Here is a 15,758-nt window from a genome sequence, read left to right on the forward strand (position 1 = left end):
CGAGTCACTCATATTGCGGCACTCCTGCATTAACTACCAATGCAACATGACACGCGAGAGAGAGAGAGAGAGAGAGAGCGAGAGAGAGAGTGAGTGTGTGTGAGTGTGTGTATGGCAAGCCGTTTTAGCTTTTATTCATTTCCAGGATATGAATTCTTGATATCAACAATGTAATTGCTGATATCTGTAATTGTATTTTCACTAGTGAAATGTCACCATAGGCTGCCATTCAAAATGAATTGTTGATATCAAGAATTGATTTTTTACTAGTAGAAATATCATTTTTGATATCCATAAATACATTGTTACTAGTAAAAATGTGAATTCCTGATATCAATAATTAAATTGTCACTAGTTGAAATGTCTATTATTGATATCAACAATTCAATTGCTACTAGTAAAAATTACCATTTTTGATATCTGGAAATGTATTTCTGATATCAATATTATTTCAGATATCTAACATGGCTTTCTTACTAGTAACAATCACATTCATGATATCAGAAATTATCATTGTCACTAGTAAAAATTTAATTATTGATATCAAAAATGAACATTGTTATAGCAATTCAATTGTGGATATCAAGAATAGACATTTCAACAATTGAATTCTTGATATCAAAAATACATTTTTTTACTAGTAATAACTGTATTTCTGATGTGAAATTGGAATTTCAACTAGTAAGAAATCAATTCTTGATATCAACAATTGGTTTTGAATGGCAGCCTATGGTGACATTTCACTAGTGAAAATACAATTGTTGATATTTTTCATATCAAAAATGTAATTGTTGATATCAAGAATGTAATTGTTGATATCAATAATTGTTATCAACAATTAAATTCTTGATATCAAAAAATGTAATTGTTGATATCAACAATTGAATTGTTGATATCAAGAATTCATATCCTGGAAATGAATAAAAGCCAAAACGGCTTGCCATAGTGTGTGTGCTAGCGCGCTTCTCTTCACGACCCTATGTTCACGACACATCAATGACAAGAGCGCAAGAGCCAAGCCGTGGCCCGTCACTGTCGTCCCAGTGTAATCCCACATGACAACACACACGCTTCCCATGTAGTGAGTACTAACAGACTGGAGTGACGATGACGAAGAGCTCGAGATGTTGGCGGTGACGCGCGCTCTCACGCACGCGGCCCGATTGGTGAATCACAGCGCGGGCGCTCGACAGATGCTCGTGCCATTCTGTGCCTTTAGAAGTAAACAGTGGTTAAAGGGTTAGTTCGCCCCAAAATTAAACTTCTGTCAGTAATTAATCTATCTCTTGTTAGACTTTCGGAACACAAATTAAGTAATTTTTTATTAAATCTGAGGCTTCTAAGAGACTGAAACGTCCCGGCCCAGAAAAGTTAGTAAAGACATCGTTAAAATAGTCCGAGTGACGACAGTGGCTCAATCTTAAGTTTATCTTTGTGCGCAAAACAAACAAACAAACAAAAAGAACGACTTTATTCAACTATTCATTTCCTTCTCAGTAGGCCTTGAGTGAGAAGCGCAGCACTTCTGGGTTAAAAGTGGAAGTGACTGTGATAGTGATGGCTCAGATAGGGAGTACCATGGGTGAAACGGCCTATTTGCCAAGTAAACTATTGAATGGCGATGCAGAGGTGAACTATCTGGAGGATTGGGCTGATGTTCAGTGTGACCACGAAAAACCCTTTCTACAATGTACGGCCCATCTTCAGTGCAGTGAATGAGTGAAAACACATCTCCGTGAAACAAACCCTCATATCTCACTGCTGCCCTCTTGTGTCAGACACTGGACAATGCAGCAAAAAAAGCATGTTCCCATTAAAACCAACAATCAATCCCTCACACAGACAGACTCATCCGTTATAATGGGAAATACAGACTTGGTCACATCATTCGCTTTCAGTGTGTACAAGCGTGTTCAAACTAAAAAATGCCTGAGAAATTTTGTGGGGTACAGCTAAATGACAATTAAATTTCAATTTAAATTTAAATTAAATTTCAACTAGTAAAAACTACAATTCTGGATATCTGTGATTGTATTTTACGAGTGAAATCTCATCATCAATCGTTGATATCAGAAATACAATTCTTACTAGTAAAAACCTTTAATTTTTAAAATAAAGAACTAAATTTTCATTAGTTGAAATGTCTACTCTTGATCTCAATTGATCTCAATGTCAATTTCTGATTTCATGAATGTGATTGTTACTAGTAAGAAAGCCATTTTAGATATCTGAAATTATATTGCTATCAGAAATTAATTTTCAGATATCTAAAAGTAATTTTTACTAGTAGCAATTCAATTGTTGATATCAATTCAAGAATTAGGGTAACTCTTTATAATAAGGGTCATTAGTTAACATGTACTAAGAATCTTAGTTAATATTAATTCCAACATTTACTAATACGCTATTAAAATCAAAGGTTGTATTAGTTAACATTAGTTAATGCACTGTGAACTAACATGAACACACAATGAACAGCAGTATTTATATTAACTAACATTAACAGAGATTAACAAACACTGTAACTAATGCATTGCTCATCGTTAGTTCATGTTAGTTAATGCAATTTACTAATGAACCTTATTGTAAAGTGTTACCAGAATTAGCATTGTTACAAGTGGAAATGTAATATCTGATATCAAAAACTGCCATTGTTAGTAGAATAAAACTAACTCCTGATATCAATAACTATAATTTGAAATAGTGAAAAATGTAATTGTTGATATCAAGAATTCATATCCTGGAAATTAAAAGTTAACACGGCTTGCCATAGGGTAACACACTGATCGGACAAAACCTGAAGCGTTTGTTGCCAATGCAGTGTGAACTGGCCTTTAATTATCACAGAACGCTCTATACGGATGGAATTGCAAAATAATTTTAAAGTTTATTTTAACACAGAAAGCCCAAAACAAATCATACAGTGAGCTACAAACATAAAAATAGCATGGCTAAATGAAACAAACGAGCCGTGTCTGTTGTTCACGAGTGTTCCTCAGAGATAATCGTCGTCCTCGGACCAGGACGAGTCGTCATCGCTGGGGAAATGAACCAGTTGGAGCAGAGAGTCGTTGGAGTCGGAGAGTATGGAGCTGTTTCCCTGAAAGAAAGCGTCACTGCTGCTGCTGCTGCTGCTGTCGCTGTCGTCGTTTATTACCACGACTGTTGGAGGGACACTCGCTTTCTGGCCTGAGAACACACGTTAGATATCCAGTTGTTAGGTATGACCTTATAGCACCATTTGTAACTTGACTTTAACATTTTGAGCACCACTAATTTAAAGCAAGACACTCCCGTTTTGTCATGCACAGCTCAATTTTGAGATTTTTGGCTTTTCATAATGTCAGACAACATTAAAAAGACACTAGTAGCCCTCAAACCATATTCACTTTATAGTCCTTAATCCTGTAATTGTGGACAAATGTGGGCACAGAGGACTTTTAAGAGGACTTTTACCCCTTTAAGTGTTTATTTTATTCCACTTTACCTATTTGCATCTGTAGACTTCAATTATAATACATATATCTTTAAAGGCAGTGAGTTTAAATCAGAAATCTCCAATTCAGCAGCTTTACAATCTGTTATTTATGTATTTATTTATTTTTACAGAGGGGTTTGTTCATATATTACATTTACCTGATTTTATGCAGCATTTATAAAAAATAAAAATAATAAAAACATTTTTTTTTGATGTTCTCATTTAAGAAGTGATAAAATGAGATGTACAAAATCCCCTCTGTAAAAACCTTTAACTCTAGTATGTCTAGAAAATGAAACTTTGACATTTTGAAACGGTCTTTATCCAAAGTTCAGTTCTGGAAATTTATGGAAAATCCTTCATATTTATTTAGATAATGCCTCATTTGCATATTTAAATGTGACATTTCAGAAACCTTTTTCTTAAGCAATTCTTAATGTAAGCAATCATCTGGGGAAATACTGTGATTTCTACGTAGTTAAAGGTGCATTGTGTAATATTTGGGAGGATTGTTGACAGAAATGCAATATCATATCCATAACTAATGTTTTCAGTGGTGTATAAAGACCTAACTTAATGAACCTTAGAAGGAGACATTTCTACAGTGGCCCTAAACTATGTTGTTCTTCGTTAAAAGAAGCTGCTAAAGTCAGCCAATAAAACACTGACACAATGATGAACAGGTAACAATAATAGTCGCAATTACATATTGTTTTACTGAATAATTAAGTAAAGCTAATTTATTCATTTATCTTTGTAAAGAAACCTCATTGCTGAACTGGCTCCTCTCTGCGGTCTCCTGTCGGCCACCGTAACCTCTGCTGGGTGCAATCGCAACCTCACCACTAGATGCCGCTAAAAATCACACACAGTACCTTTAAAGGGTAACTAAACCCCTGGTCAGAGCCAGCCTCCACCCACTGGGAATATTTGAAAATGGCAGACCCCAGCGGAGATAGAGGGGACGAAATAGATGCTAAAACACTTTATCCTGGCCGTTTTCAATACTCGCAACTCCAACTCCTGACTAGCTACAGTGGTTTTGACGAAACAAGCTGGTTTTTATAGTGCCAAGAGCGTGGTGAGCTGAAACGTGCGTACGTCACGAAGAACCGCTAACATCCAATAGGAAAATTCAACTGCAGTAGCAACCTGAAGAGGGCAGCACTAAGACGTTTTTACACTATACATTGTTACTATACACAAATGTCAAAAAAATTACTCGAATCAATGACTGGTATTAATAAAGATCCATTCTTACAGATCATTAACTAAAAAAAGTTGGTTTAGGGTTTAGTTACTCTTCAATGTTTCAACAAAGCGTGCCGCACAAACCCTGAAAAGTGAAGCCAAAGAGTCTCGATCGCCCCCCGGTGGCCGGTCCCAGTATAGGTCATAAACCCCGCCTCCCCATCGGCACATGAGACCAACTAAACAATTAAATTACACTTCACATATGGTCTCTGTCATTTATTGTAGTTTTTAATCACACTGCTGTAATTTAAAGAGTTTGTTTTTAAAATCAGTTTGTTTTTAGTTAGTTATTTGATGCGGTGGTGTGACGGGTTCTCTGAGCGAAGTAGTCACTGAAGCACCAACAGACTTGTTTTCGGGATCTTCGGAGGACTGTGGAGATTGGAGCTTTACATTTAATATATAAATTTCTATAATTAAATTTTAAAAAAGTGCATATGCGAGTGCTTGCGATGAATTCTACGAGATTGAGGGCGGGGCATTGAAGAGAGCGAAGGGGCGTCGTCCATCTTTTGTTACAGTCTATGGTTTTGACAAATTCACCTGTGGTGTCTTGCCTTCGCTTCTCAAAGACTCGCATCAGACAGAAGACGTGGTGATGTCACGCACCTCTCACCTTTCCGCTCGTTGATGAGCCCCAGGCGTCTCTCTCTCATGTCGGCGCTCAGATTCTCCACCATGCGGTCGATGCAGTTGTCCAGGACCAGAGAGCGCGTCTGAGACGTGATGGTCTGCCAACACATGGGACACTTATCCTTGCGTTTACGCCACTCTCGGATGCAGTGCTGACAGAAGCTGTGGGCGCAGTTCAGCGTCACGGCCTGAGGGGGTCACAGAGGTCACAAAACAGGATATTAATTGCAAAAAGTACATTAGTGGATCTAGTTTATTTTTGTGGCATGACGTTACACAAATCCATCCTAAAAGGGCTTTTAAAAACAAAATCTGTGATTGGTCACTTATAAGTGAGATGGCCATGACTGGACTAACGATAATGAAAATTCAGCTTTTCGTCACAGGAATAAATAACACTTTAAATTATATTTGAAATAGAAATCACTTATTTTAGAATAGAAATCATTGTATTTTTGATCAAATATATGCAGCCTCGGTGAGCAGACGAGACTTCTTCCAAACTCACAAAAAAAAAACATATTCACTTTTAAAATGGTAGTATTTGGACACTTTAGCCACAGTATTAGTAATGTATTTGCATTAAAAAAAACGAAACATCAAAACAAGCAGGATTTATTTTAAAGAAACTTAGACGAAATTTTTTTTTATATATATTATCAAAATGAACGAATCTTTTTTCGAGTCATTAGTTTGATTCAATGAACGAAATGACTCGAATTCGAACGAGTTCGAACAGGAGAGTCACGAGCGCGCATCTCAGAACAAAGCAAAGCGAGCATTTGTGTTCATAAAAGTATTTATTATTTCACTAGATAAGACCCTTATTCATCGTCTGTTGTCGTTTAAAGCTGCACTGAAACTCTCATTTGGACCTTGAACCGTTTGGACCCCATTGAAGTCCATTATATGGAGAAAAATCCTGGAAAGTTTTCATCAAAAACCTTCATTTCTTTTCGACTGAAGAAAGAAAGACGTGGACATCTTGGATGACATGGGGGTGAGTAAATTATCAGCAATTTTTTTTTAAAGTGAACTATTACTTTTAAAGTGAACAACTACTTTGAGATAGTCTAACGTGCTTTGTGTAACGGTCTATCTGAAGTCTGACTATCTACTATATCTAAGCCGTAGTCAAAGTCTATGTTTGTGAAACCAGCCCCAACTGTTTGAACACTTCCATTGGAGTTTTTCAATAAAACACTCAACCTACACTTCTACACCTACACACTTTTTGACACAAGTGAACTTTTATAGAAGAGAAAGTTTTGATCTTTCGATAAGTCTGTGTTCTTTCCCTGTCATTCCTTCATCCGATCTTTTCTTTTTTACCTCAATGAAGAGCTCTGAACAAACGCTGCACTGCAGTTCGCTCTCCAGCACTTCAGTCATCTGTGTGACCACTTCTTCTTTCTGAGCTTTGGCCTTCTCTTTCTCTTCCTGTGGGAGGAAGTCAAATTATTGCACAAAAAATGGTATTTTTACTTACTTTTTAGGCATTATGAAATCAATCACTAAACTTCCACAAAATCTGGTCACCGGTCACTCATTTTAGCCAAAGAAAACGTTTGTTTGCATGACATGATTGTTGTGGAGCTTAAAAGAGTTTCAAATCGCTTTCATTAACAGGGAAAGAACGGCTAGAAGAGTTTTACAGAAAAATAACACCATTTTATTTTTGGGTGAACTAATCAAATTTTAAAAAAATTTTTGTCTATGCCGATTAAAAATCACACTGTGTTCATGCTCAACTTTCCCATGATTACCTTTGTAACTTCCAGCTCCTTGTCTTTGGCTTGAAGAGCTTCCTTGAATCCTTCCCGAGCGTGTTTGAGCTCCTCAATAACTTTCCGGTGCTGTCAAAGTCAAGGAAATCGCTGTATAATACTTGCGTTTAACTGTAAAACATTGCACTGTAATGGTCAATGTAATGGTCTTACCTCTTTTAATGCCTCCTCAAGTTGTTTTTTCAAGCCCACCTCATTCTGTTGTGCTTTTTCAGTCTTGGGGAAAATAACATATACGAGTCAGCACAGACACAACTACCATGGTTTTATATAATGAGCTGGAGCTTTATGCAATAAACTAGTTATTTTTATTGGTGGATCATCCGAGAAACAAGAAATGCGTCATTTTTCTAGTGATCCACTCTGTGGTTGATGGATTACAGGTAATAATACTGCAAATAATGTTCAGTTTCACTTCATACGACGTCAATGTATCATGAAGAGCCACAGGTATTTATCTAGTTTTGTTTTTTTGACTCTCAAAGTGACGGTAGCCGTTGATTAACATTATGTGAATCACCAAAAAATTATATGTTGGCTTTAATTAATTTTAATTTGTCAACAGGTTCCACATTACCGGATTACGTTAAACAAACATAATTTGTTCATGTAACTTCAACATAATGGAATTATGTAATTTTAAATTACCCAATTTAATTTCCTAACATGATTCAAAGGCATTGTATTATATTCATTCATCTATTTATAGCATGAAATCAGCCAAACAAACTGCTCCACTCATCTCCACAATGGTAACCCACTGTGATTTAAATGGTTTAATAATTCCAATTTAATTTAACATTAAACACTATTACACACTATCAAGTCTTCCCCTTTTCTAAATTTCTCAAAAAAATATAAAATAACACTTAATTTTAACATTTATTCTCTCTTAATTCAACAATATGCAGAGCATGCTGGGAACTAAAAGCACTGCCCAGTTTCAGTTAAGGCAACACAAATAAATCATGTAATCCAACACAAACGGATTAAGTAAACTTATAAAATTAAGTTCGGGCAAAATGGCAGTCGGCTCGCACTATACTGCCACCCTCTGGATGTACACATTTTTTTCCTTAACATATATGTTTTGTGTTTAGACAACACATTAGGATTTTGTACTGTTAAGTTGAGACACAATTACATAGACCTTAATAGAAAAAAAAGTAAAATAACACAATTATTATAAGTAATCTACATATAAATATATTATGTAAAGTGCACAACCTCCCTAGTTCTTTTTTTTTTTTTTGAGTGAGGACCACAGTTTCTTTCAGGTAAAACATTACTGTTTAACTGAAGAAAATAAATCACCTACATATTATATGGCCTGAGGGGGGAGTAAATTAACACAGGGTTTGTAAAGATACTGTAAAATTAAATTACAGGACTTTCAAGGACTTTTCAAACACTACTTTTTTGGTTTTCAAGGGATCTCACTTATCAAAACACTGAAAGCTGTCTCATATACTTGAATTATATGAGCAACATCACGCTCATGGCCATGTGAAAAGGCTCTATATCAATATCAGTATATTATTTTATCAATAAAATGAACTATTTTCTAATATAACCTATTATCTTCCAGTAATTCGAGCAATTTTTCAGAAATATGGCTGTTTTCAAGGGTTTTCCAAGACTTCAACTTCAAAAAGTCAAATCCAAGTACTAAAAGCACACTGTACGAACCCTGTTAACGGCACATTTTTATTTTTTTGGGTGAACTATCCCTTTAATAATAGCAACGCTGGTCAACACCACAACTTTGATTGGATCAAATCAGTGAAATTCTTAACCACAATCAATTAGAGAACGCTCACATTTAACATTTAAGAAATCAACAATGTGAACATTAATGCTGCGTCCTCTATTAATACTATTAATAATTTCATTACAATTAGCAAGTATTATTTAACTCATAACAATATCTTACATGTCTTTTTTTATTGTTTACACATATAACGTCTTTTTCTATAATGTTTAATTTTATTTTAGAGTAGTTTACAAGTTCTAGTCCTATTATTGTTTTTATTGTTTTAACATCTTGTCTAGTTAGGTTTTAGGCCTAATAACATCTGGCAAAAGGACTTCCGATGAAAACTAAACTAGCGTTCGGGCTAATTTGGCTACATTTACATTCATGAATGTTCATTAATGTACACCGTCCCTTCTATTAATAAACATTAATGCTGCTTCCTCTATTGTTACTATTTAAAACTTAATTAAAATAGTAAAATATTATTATTTAACTCATAACAATCTATACATATGTTGCATAATATGTTTAAACATGTTTAAATACAATTAAACATTTACAAAAAGATGATATGAACACAATAAAAAAAAAGATACATATATATATTTTTTTTTTCTTATTGTCTTCATATCGTCTTTTTGTATAATATGTTTAATTGTATTTTAAATAGTTGTTTATAAGTTCTAGTATATTATTGTTTTACCCTCTTGTCTAGTTTTAGGCCTAATAATATCTGGCAAAAGGACTTCCGATGAAAACTAAACTAGCGTTCGGGCTAATTTGGGTACATTTACATTCATGAATGTTGATTAATGTACACCATCCATTCTATTAATAAACGTTAATGCTGCTTCCTCTATTGTTACTATTTAAAACTTCATTAAAATAGTAAAATAGTATTAACTCATAACAATCTATATATTTATTTTATATACAATTATATACAATATAGTTTATTATTGTTTTACCCTCCTGTCTAGTTTTAGGCCTAATAATAACATCTGGCAAAGCGACTTCCGATGAAAACTAAACTAGTGCTCGGGCTAATTTGGGTACATTTACAAATTAGGAAACACTTATTCTAATCTCACATAGCATTTAGGATGCATAGTATGGACATTAAAATATATATATCCCTCAGGTGCTCTTCGGTCATTTCTGCCCGAAAAATTTTCTGTTTTGAAATTTAAAAAATCACAGCTTCATCGGAATGTTACGAAACTTGTTGACTTTTATGGCATTGGGTATGTGAACACACAAAAAAATTGAGGTCATGATCCGAGCAGGCTAAGTGGTCTTAAAAAAAAATAGTCACACTTGTGGTCTTTGGTCAAAAATGACCCCCATAGGAAATAAATGGGAAATTGTAAAAAGAAATGAGAGAAAAAAAAAAAAGTGAATTTTTGTTTGTCAATTTTTTTATAAGAAATAGTTTTTGAGATTGTTTCAACTATATATTCAAATCCACCACCAACAAAAAATGTGTTCATAAACATCTGGGGAATTCACATGCCTCTCCATAGAGAGCTGTACATGCCATCTAATGGTTTCACCATTATTATACGCTTTTTCTCTATACTGTAACCAGATGGTGCTAATTTTCTTCAAAAATTATTTGTTTTCTGAAGGCCTAGACTCTATATTAAACTAAAATACTGCATTAATATTTTTTTGAAAAAAATAATATATATATAGAAAAATATATGTATTTTTCCATGGCAAAAATAAACCATAAATATTGCATAAATAATAATAAATTCAATTAAATTGTCTCAAAATACTAAATTAAAAAGAATAAATATTATAGAACAAAAATAAATTGCATTGGTTTTACTGGGATGGAGAAAGTTTCATTTTTAGGTGTCCGGTCACTTTTGACCGGGAAGATAACAAGTGTGACTCCGAAACGAAGAGCACCTGAGGGATATATATATATATAAATTAACAAAACTAACTGAGCTTAGTTAAGCTGGACTGTGATGCTATTTTCTTCGGGAAACAACTTTGCATTATTTTCATGTTATCCCGGTAAAGCTGCTTTGAAACACTCTATATTGTAAAAAGCGCTGTATAAATAGAGCTGACGCTCACCTCCAGGCGCCGCTCCTCCTCACAGAAGGATTTCTCCAGACACTCGATGCGTTTGAGCGCCTGCTCCTTCTGCGACCTCAGCTGACCCCGCAACACCTCCAGCTGCGTCTGCAGCTCCTGCATCTCCCGCTCTCTCTCCGGAGTCTGATCCCGAAGCCGCTCCAGCTCCGCCGCGCGCTTCTGCGTGTCTCCAACACGACTCTTCAGGACCATCAGGCTCTTGCTGTAGCGGTGAACGCTAGCCAGCTGCTGACTGCTATCAGTGCTAGCGCTCGAGCTGCTTCCCGCTGCATCACCGCATCGCTCCTCCAGAGGTTTAGAGGAAAACTTGGCAGTTTCCCGGCGTTCCCCGGATGGGCAGGCCTGCGCACGTGACTTATCCGAAGAGGAGCATCGGTACAGCTTAGGTTTGGACTGATTGGTGGGACACGGCTCCGACTCGTCGTCTCCTCCATCCAACTTCCTCTTAGAGTTTTTCAGTTTTTGAGCTACAGGAGCGGCGCCAGACTCTTTGTCAAGATTCCCAGACAAGAACGATTTGACTTCGTTGTAACTCTTCCGCACGAGGGTGTAGTCGAACTCCACGGGGTTGCCGTCGAGAGGGACGCCGAGTCTCACAGAGTCTCCCTGATGGAGCAGGAAGGGATTCGCTGGAGGTATACGGCTCCCGTTCACCCACACGCCGTTCAGGCTCTGGGTATAAAGACAAACAAAAACATTAAAACAACATACAAGCACACTTACAGGTCTTTTTTATTATTATATAGATAACACCAGTGTTAATTTAGTATAATAAGGTACTATTATAATAATTATTCATATTTTTTTCCATTTTAATTTAAAAAAATTATTTTTTTTGTACTTGATTGTTCTATAACAATATTAATTCATAGTTTAGCTTTATTAGCTCATTTTAATTTTAGTAAGTTTTGATTTTTATCATCGATTTTGTTTAGATAATTATTTTGAGGTTTATTTTTATTTCTTTATTTTAGTATGATTAATATACTACAATAGAATGCATTCATATTTTGGAATTTGCTTTTTATATTCTCATTTTATTAAGTTTGTCATGTACTTTTGTCATTTTTATTAGTGTTATTTACATTTAGGTTTTGGGTATGCATTATTCTTCTAATAATTTAATGGCCTGGTGTCAATTCTTCCTATATATGGCAAAAGTACATGACAAAATACCTAAAACTGAAACAAATGAAAATATAAAAATAAAAGCTAATTCAAAATATTAATAAATACTAAAATAGTTTATAAATGATACTAAAATAACACTAATGCCATATTATCATAGTATCATTTATAAACTATTTTAGTATTTATTAATATTTTGAATTAGCTTTTATTTTTATATTTTCATTTGTTTCAGTTTTAGGTATTTTGTCATGTACTTTTGCCATATATAGGAAGAATTGACACCAGGCCATTAAATTATTAGAAAAATAATGCATACCCAAGGTTAGATGTTAGAGAGAGAGAGAGAGAAAGATATTAAGCGTGTGTAAATTACCTGAGTCTATGTGTCCCTCAACAGTGTTCATCAGCAATATCTCTACTACTAATACTAAAACTTTAAGTTTTTAACTTTTTAGTTAAACTTTTTAAAACTAAAAGTTGCAACAATATTTTACTGATTAAATCCTCAGAGTAGCGCTGACGACATGTTTCTATAGACCATTTCACAAGATGTAAACAACACTGGTCCAGAAGCACTTCCTGTTTCAGTTTTTTTACACTACATAAAAGCTGGGATAAAATACAACCAACAGAACATTTAAAACTGAATCAAAAAGTTAAACAAACATCTTTAAGATGTTTTCTTTACATGTGAAATAAAGAAAACAGTTACAAACTGAAACAGGAAGTGCTTCTGGACCAGTGTTGTTTACATCTTGTGAAATGGTCTATACAAGTGTGTGTCCGTACTGTGTGTGTCGAGCAGGAGAGAGAACGTGCTTTTCTGTACATAAAACGTTTGGCCAAACATGGAAATAGTGTCATTTTTATCCTGTTGTTTACTATATTTATTTGCTTGATCACTGCCATTGAGGGTTTTATCTCTTTAGGACATTTGAAATCACTGAAATCATTTGGAGAATTGATATGGAACCAGAGCCCATAAAATGCTGGAATGGACACTCAGACATATAGACTGATAGACTGACGGACTCATACTACACCTTATTGTCCGTCACTGTCCACTGTCCGTCGTCGTTGTGCTTGAAGACACAGTGATTTCTGGATATCATCAGTGGACAGCTGGCTGACAGAATCTGATGGGTCACATTCAGACCACGACCAACCGAAACCTGAGTAAAAAAGACACAGGAGAGCAGTAAGCAAGCATAAATGTACATCATGAAATCATATTGAGCCATTAACCTATGACAAACAGCTGTGTTTCTTAAAATTGCCTTACATTTCATTCAGTTTGAGTTAAACTGGACATAATTCACAGTTTTGACTGCATCATCAATGGTGTTCAGTGTTGTTTTTATTTGGATTGTATCCGACAAACTCACAGCTACAAAGCCCAACGTAAGGCTTAATTTAGCCTCAGAAATCTTAATGTGAAACTGAGTATATGAATATAAGTATAGAAATATATACATTCATGCTGTTTATTCTGTAAACATGCACCTCAGAGTCCTCGGAGAGATGCAGCCAGTCACAGTCTCTCCCCACGCGCTGTAAACACCATATTTTGTCTTTTTCAGAACTCTCTTCCTCGGTGTTTAAGGAAGGGGGTTCTTCAGTCTTTTCCATCATTCCTGCGCCATTAATTAAATTGAAACTCTATTGTTTTTATTGTGTGTTGTTGTTGCCCGCCACATACCGCCATGAAGCTGCAAGAGTTTTTCACAAGCCCACAGAGCTTCCACTCCACGCTTCTGAGCGAGTCACGTGACGCCAAGCGGAAACTCTGATTGGCTGCAGGGTTTTAGGATTGGAGATAATTCGCTGAGTGACAAATGTGTTTGCCTAGTGACGGTTGGTTGTTCTCCAACAGGGGGCAGTTGGCGGCTCAGGGGACGTTTTTGCCTTAATTTTCAGATTTATACACTAAAAGTTTAATCTATTAAATGTATAATTTTTTTTAAAGATTAGTACCCGCCTTACAAGTGGAAACGAGTGCAGCTATTTAGATAAAATTATAATTATAAAAAGGCCCATCGAGTAAACACAAACGCCTGTGATTGGGTCATTCAGATACATAGATATATACACTAGACTTCACCTTGGATACGGCAGTTCATTAGAACGAATGCGTAAATAGAGCCGCCATCTTGAAACAGGAGAGCCCCTCCACTTTAATGCATCAGCGTCAATGTAGTAGACAGGTCTAACGCAAATAAAATCACCATAAATCATCATGAATGCGATTTTTCTTGTTTTTTTTGGTTTGTTCCAACGGTCAGACATGTATTTATCATTGATTCCAGAAAGAAAAAAAATTTAAGTTTTTTTTTTTTAAAACATTCTTCCTAGTTCAGATTTCATCCGTGAACTTCATACGCTGCACAAAAGTCCGCCACCATCAATGAATTCGAAGTAAAGGCATAGATAGCAGCGTTACCTAGCTACTTCCTGTGACAAGACCCCTGTTCCAAGATGGCGGCGGTTTTGACGCATGCTTAGAACCCCCAGGTGATGTCTAGTGTATATGTCTATGATTCAGATACACGTTAAGAAAAGTTTCAGATATCACGTGACAACGATCAGCAATCTGACTTCTGGGAAGCACAAAATCAATTAAATCAAATGGATATTTATTTGAAAATACACGACACAAAGCTTAAATATCTTACTTATTTAGTTCTATCATACCTGACTATTTAGAAAGAACGTAAACTGATTCATATTGTATTATACAACTAGGCCTATGCAAAAAGAGTCAGTAATGACAACAACATTTTAGATAGCAGTGAAAATTCACAATTCTCTTTTTAGCAATTTTGATATCACAACTTAGGGTGACCATATTTTGATTACCAAAAACCAGGACACTCGGCCCGGCAAACAGATGGGCCTATATACTCAAATGATACTCGAAGTTTACTCAAAGATACCTTATTAATTTCAATACATTTAAAGTAGGTTATGCCTCCTCTTCATGGATAGAAAATTGTTAAATTGTTATTTGTAAACAGGACCTGGAAAAACAGGACAGTTGGTCACCCTATCACAACTAAAACTACTAACCTAACTAATATAATTTTAAAACATTTCTAAAGAAAGTAAACAAACAGTAAATAAATTAAGAACAAAGTCAAATTACAAGCAAAGGACCAAATAATTACAATGAACAATATAACACAGAGCAGTGTTGTTGTTTTTTCTCTCGTTTGATTCACATTAAAATCATAAACAGCCTCAGGGATATTAGGCTGCCACTTTAAAAGCGAATGCATGGATCCGATAAACTGATATGGTTACACATGTTTTCTTCCTCAACTGTTTACGTTCACTTAAGACTTCAACTATGTTTACTAGGATACTCACTATTTTTTGACACAATTGACGCCAGTTTTTCTTGAATTTGGTGCTTGGTGAGTGTCAATTTTAGTTTATCTATATTTACATGTGGTAGTCTGTATCGACAGGAGCAACCCCTAGTGAAAAACTACTCTAGTACTAGAACTCCAATGTTGCAATTTAATATTTCAGGTTGGTTTGCATAGACACAATGATCTCAGTAGTTAACTTCTGAATTTATTTATTTATTTGTTTTATTTTGATAAGA

The 15,758-nt window shown here is 35.2% G+C and overlaps 1 protein-coding gene across 2 annotated transcripts; it reads right to left on the bottom strand.

Annotated features, from left to right (window-relative positions):
• Positions 1-2,862: 2,862 nt before the first annotated feature.
• Positions 2,863-13,912, bottom strand: rnf8 (ring finger protein 8, E3 ubiquitin protein ligase). 2 transcript variants are annotated; one of them, XM_039690291.2, is made up of 8 exons: positions 13,655-13,912; positions 13,195-13,323; positions 11,000-11,692; positions 7,306-7,368; positions 7,132-7,221; positions 6,698-6,805; positions 5,349-5,553; positions 2,863-3,189 (listed from the first exon to the last, which is right to left on the bottom strand). In XM_039690291.2, exons 1-8 carry the CDS (start codon positions 13,781-13,783, stop codon positions 2,996-2,998), a joined length of 1,611 nt encoding a protein of 536 aa, XP_039546225.2. In that variant the 5' UTR covers positions 13,784-13,912; the 3' UTR covers positions 2,863-2,995. The 2 variants fall into 2 exon arrangements, with proteins under 2 accessions (XP_039546225.2, XP_039546226.2); XM_039690292.2 differs by having other exon boundaries at positions 5,342-5,553.
• Positions 13,913-15,758: the final 1,846 nt, after the last annotated feature.

The sequence above is a fragment of the Pimephales promelas genome, chromosome 13 (genome assembly GCF_988280905.1).
Source record: "Pimephales promelas chromosome 13, fPimPro1.hap1.1, whole genome shotgun sequence".
NCBI lineage: Eukaryota > Metazoa > Chordata > Actinopteri > Cypriniformes > Leuciscidae > Pimephales > Pimephales promelas.

What these genes read in the sequence shown, in the direction of transcription:
- rnf8 (XM_039690291.2), bottom strand. Translation starts at nt 13,783, where the DNA reads ATGATGGAAAAGACTGAAGAACCCCCTTCCTTAAACACCGAGGAAGAG. An exon ending in TTGAGGAGGCATTAAAAGAG is followed by an intron (nt 7,222 to 7,305) that starts GTAAGACCATTA and finishes TGACTTTGACAG; the next exon opens with CACCGGAAAGTTATTGAGGA. An exon ending in GCTCATCAACGAGCGGAAAG is followed by an intron (nt 3,190 to 5,348) that starts GTGAGAGGTGCG and finishes GTGTGTTCTCAG; the next exon opens with GCCAGAAAGCGAGTGTCCCT.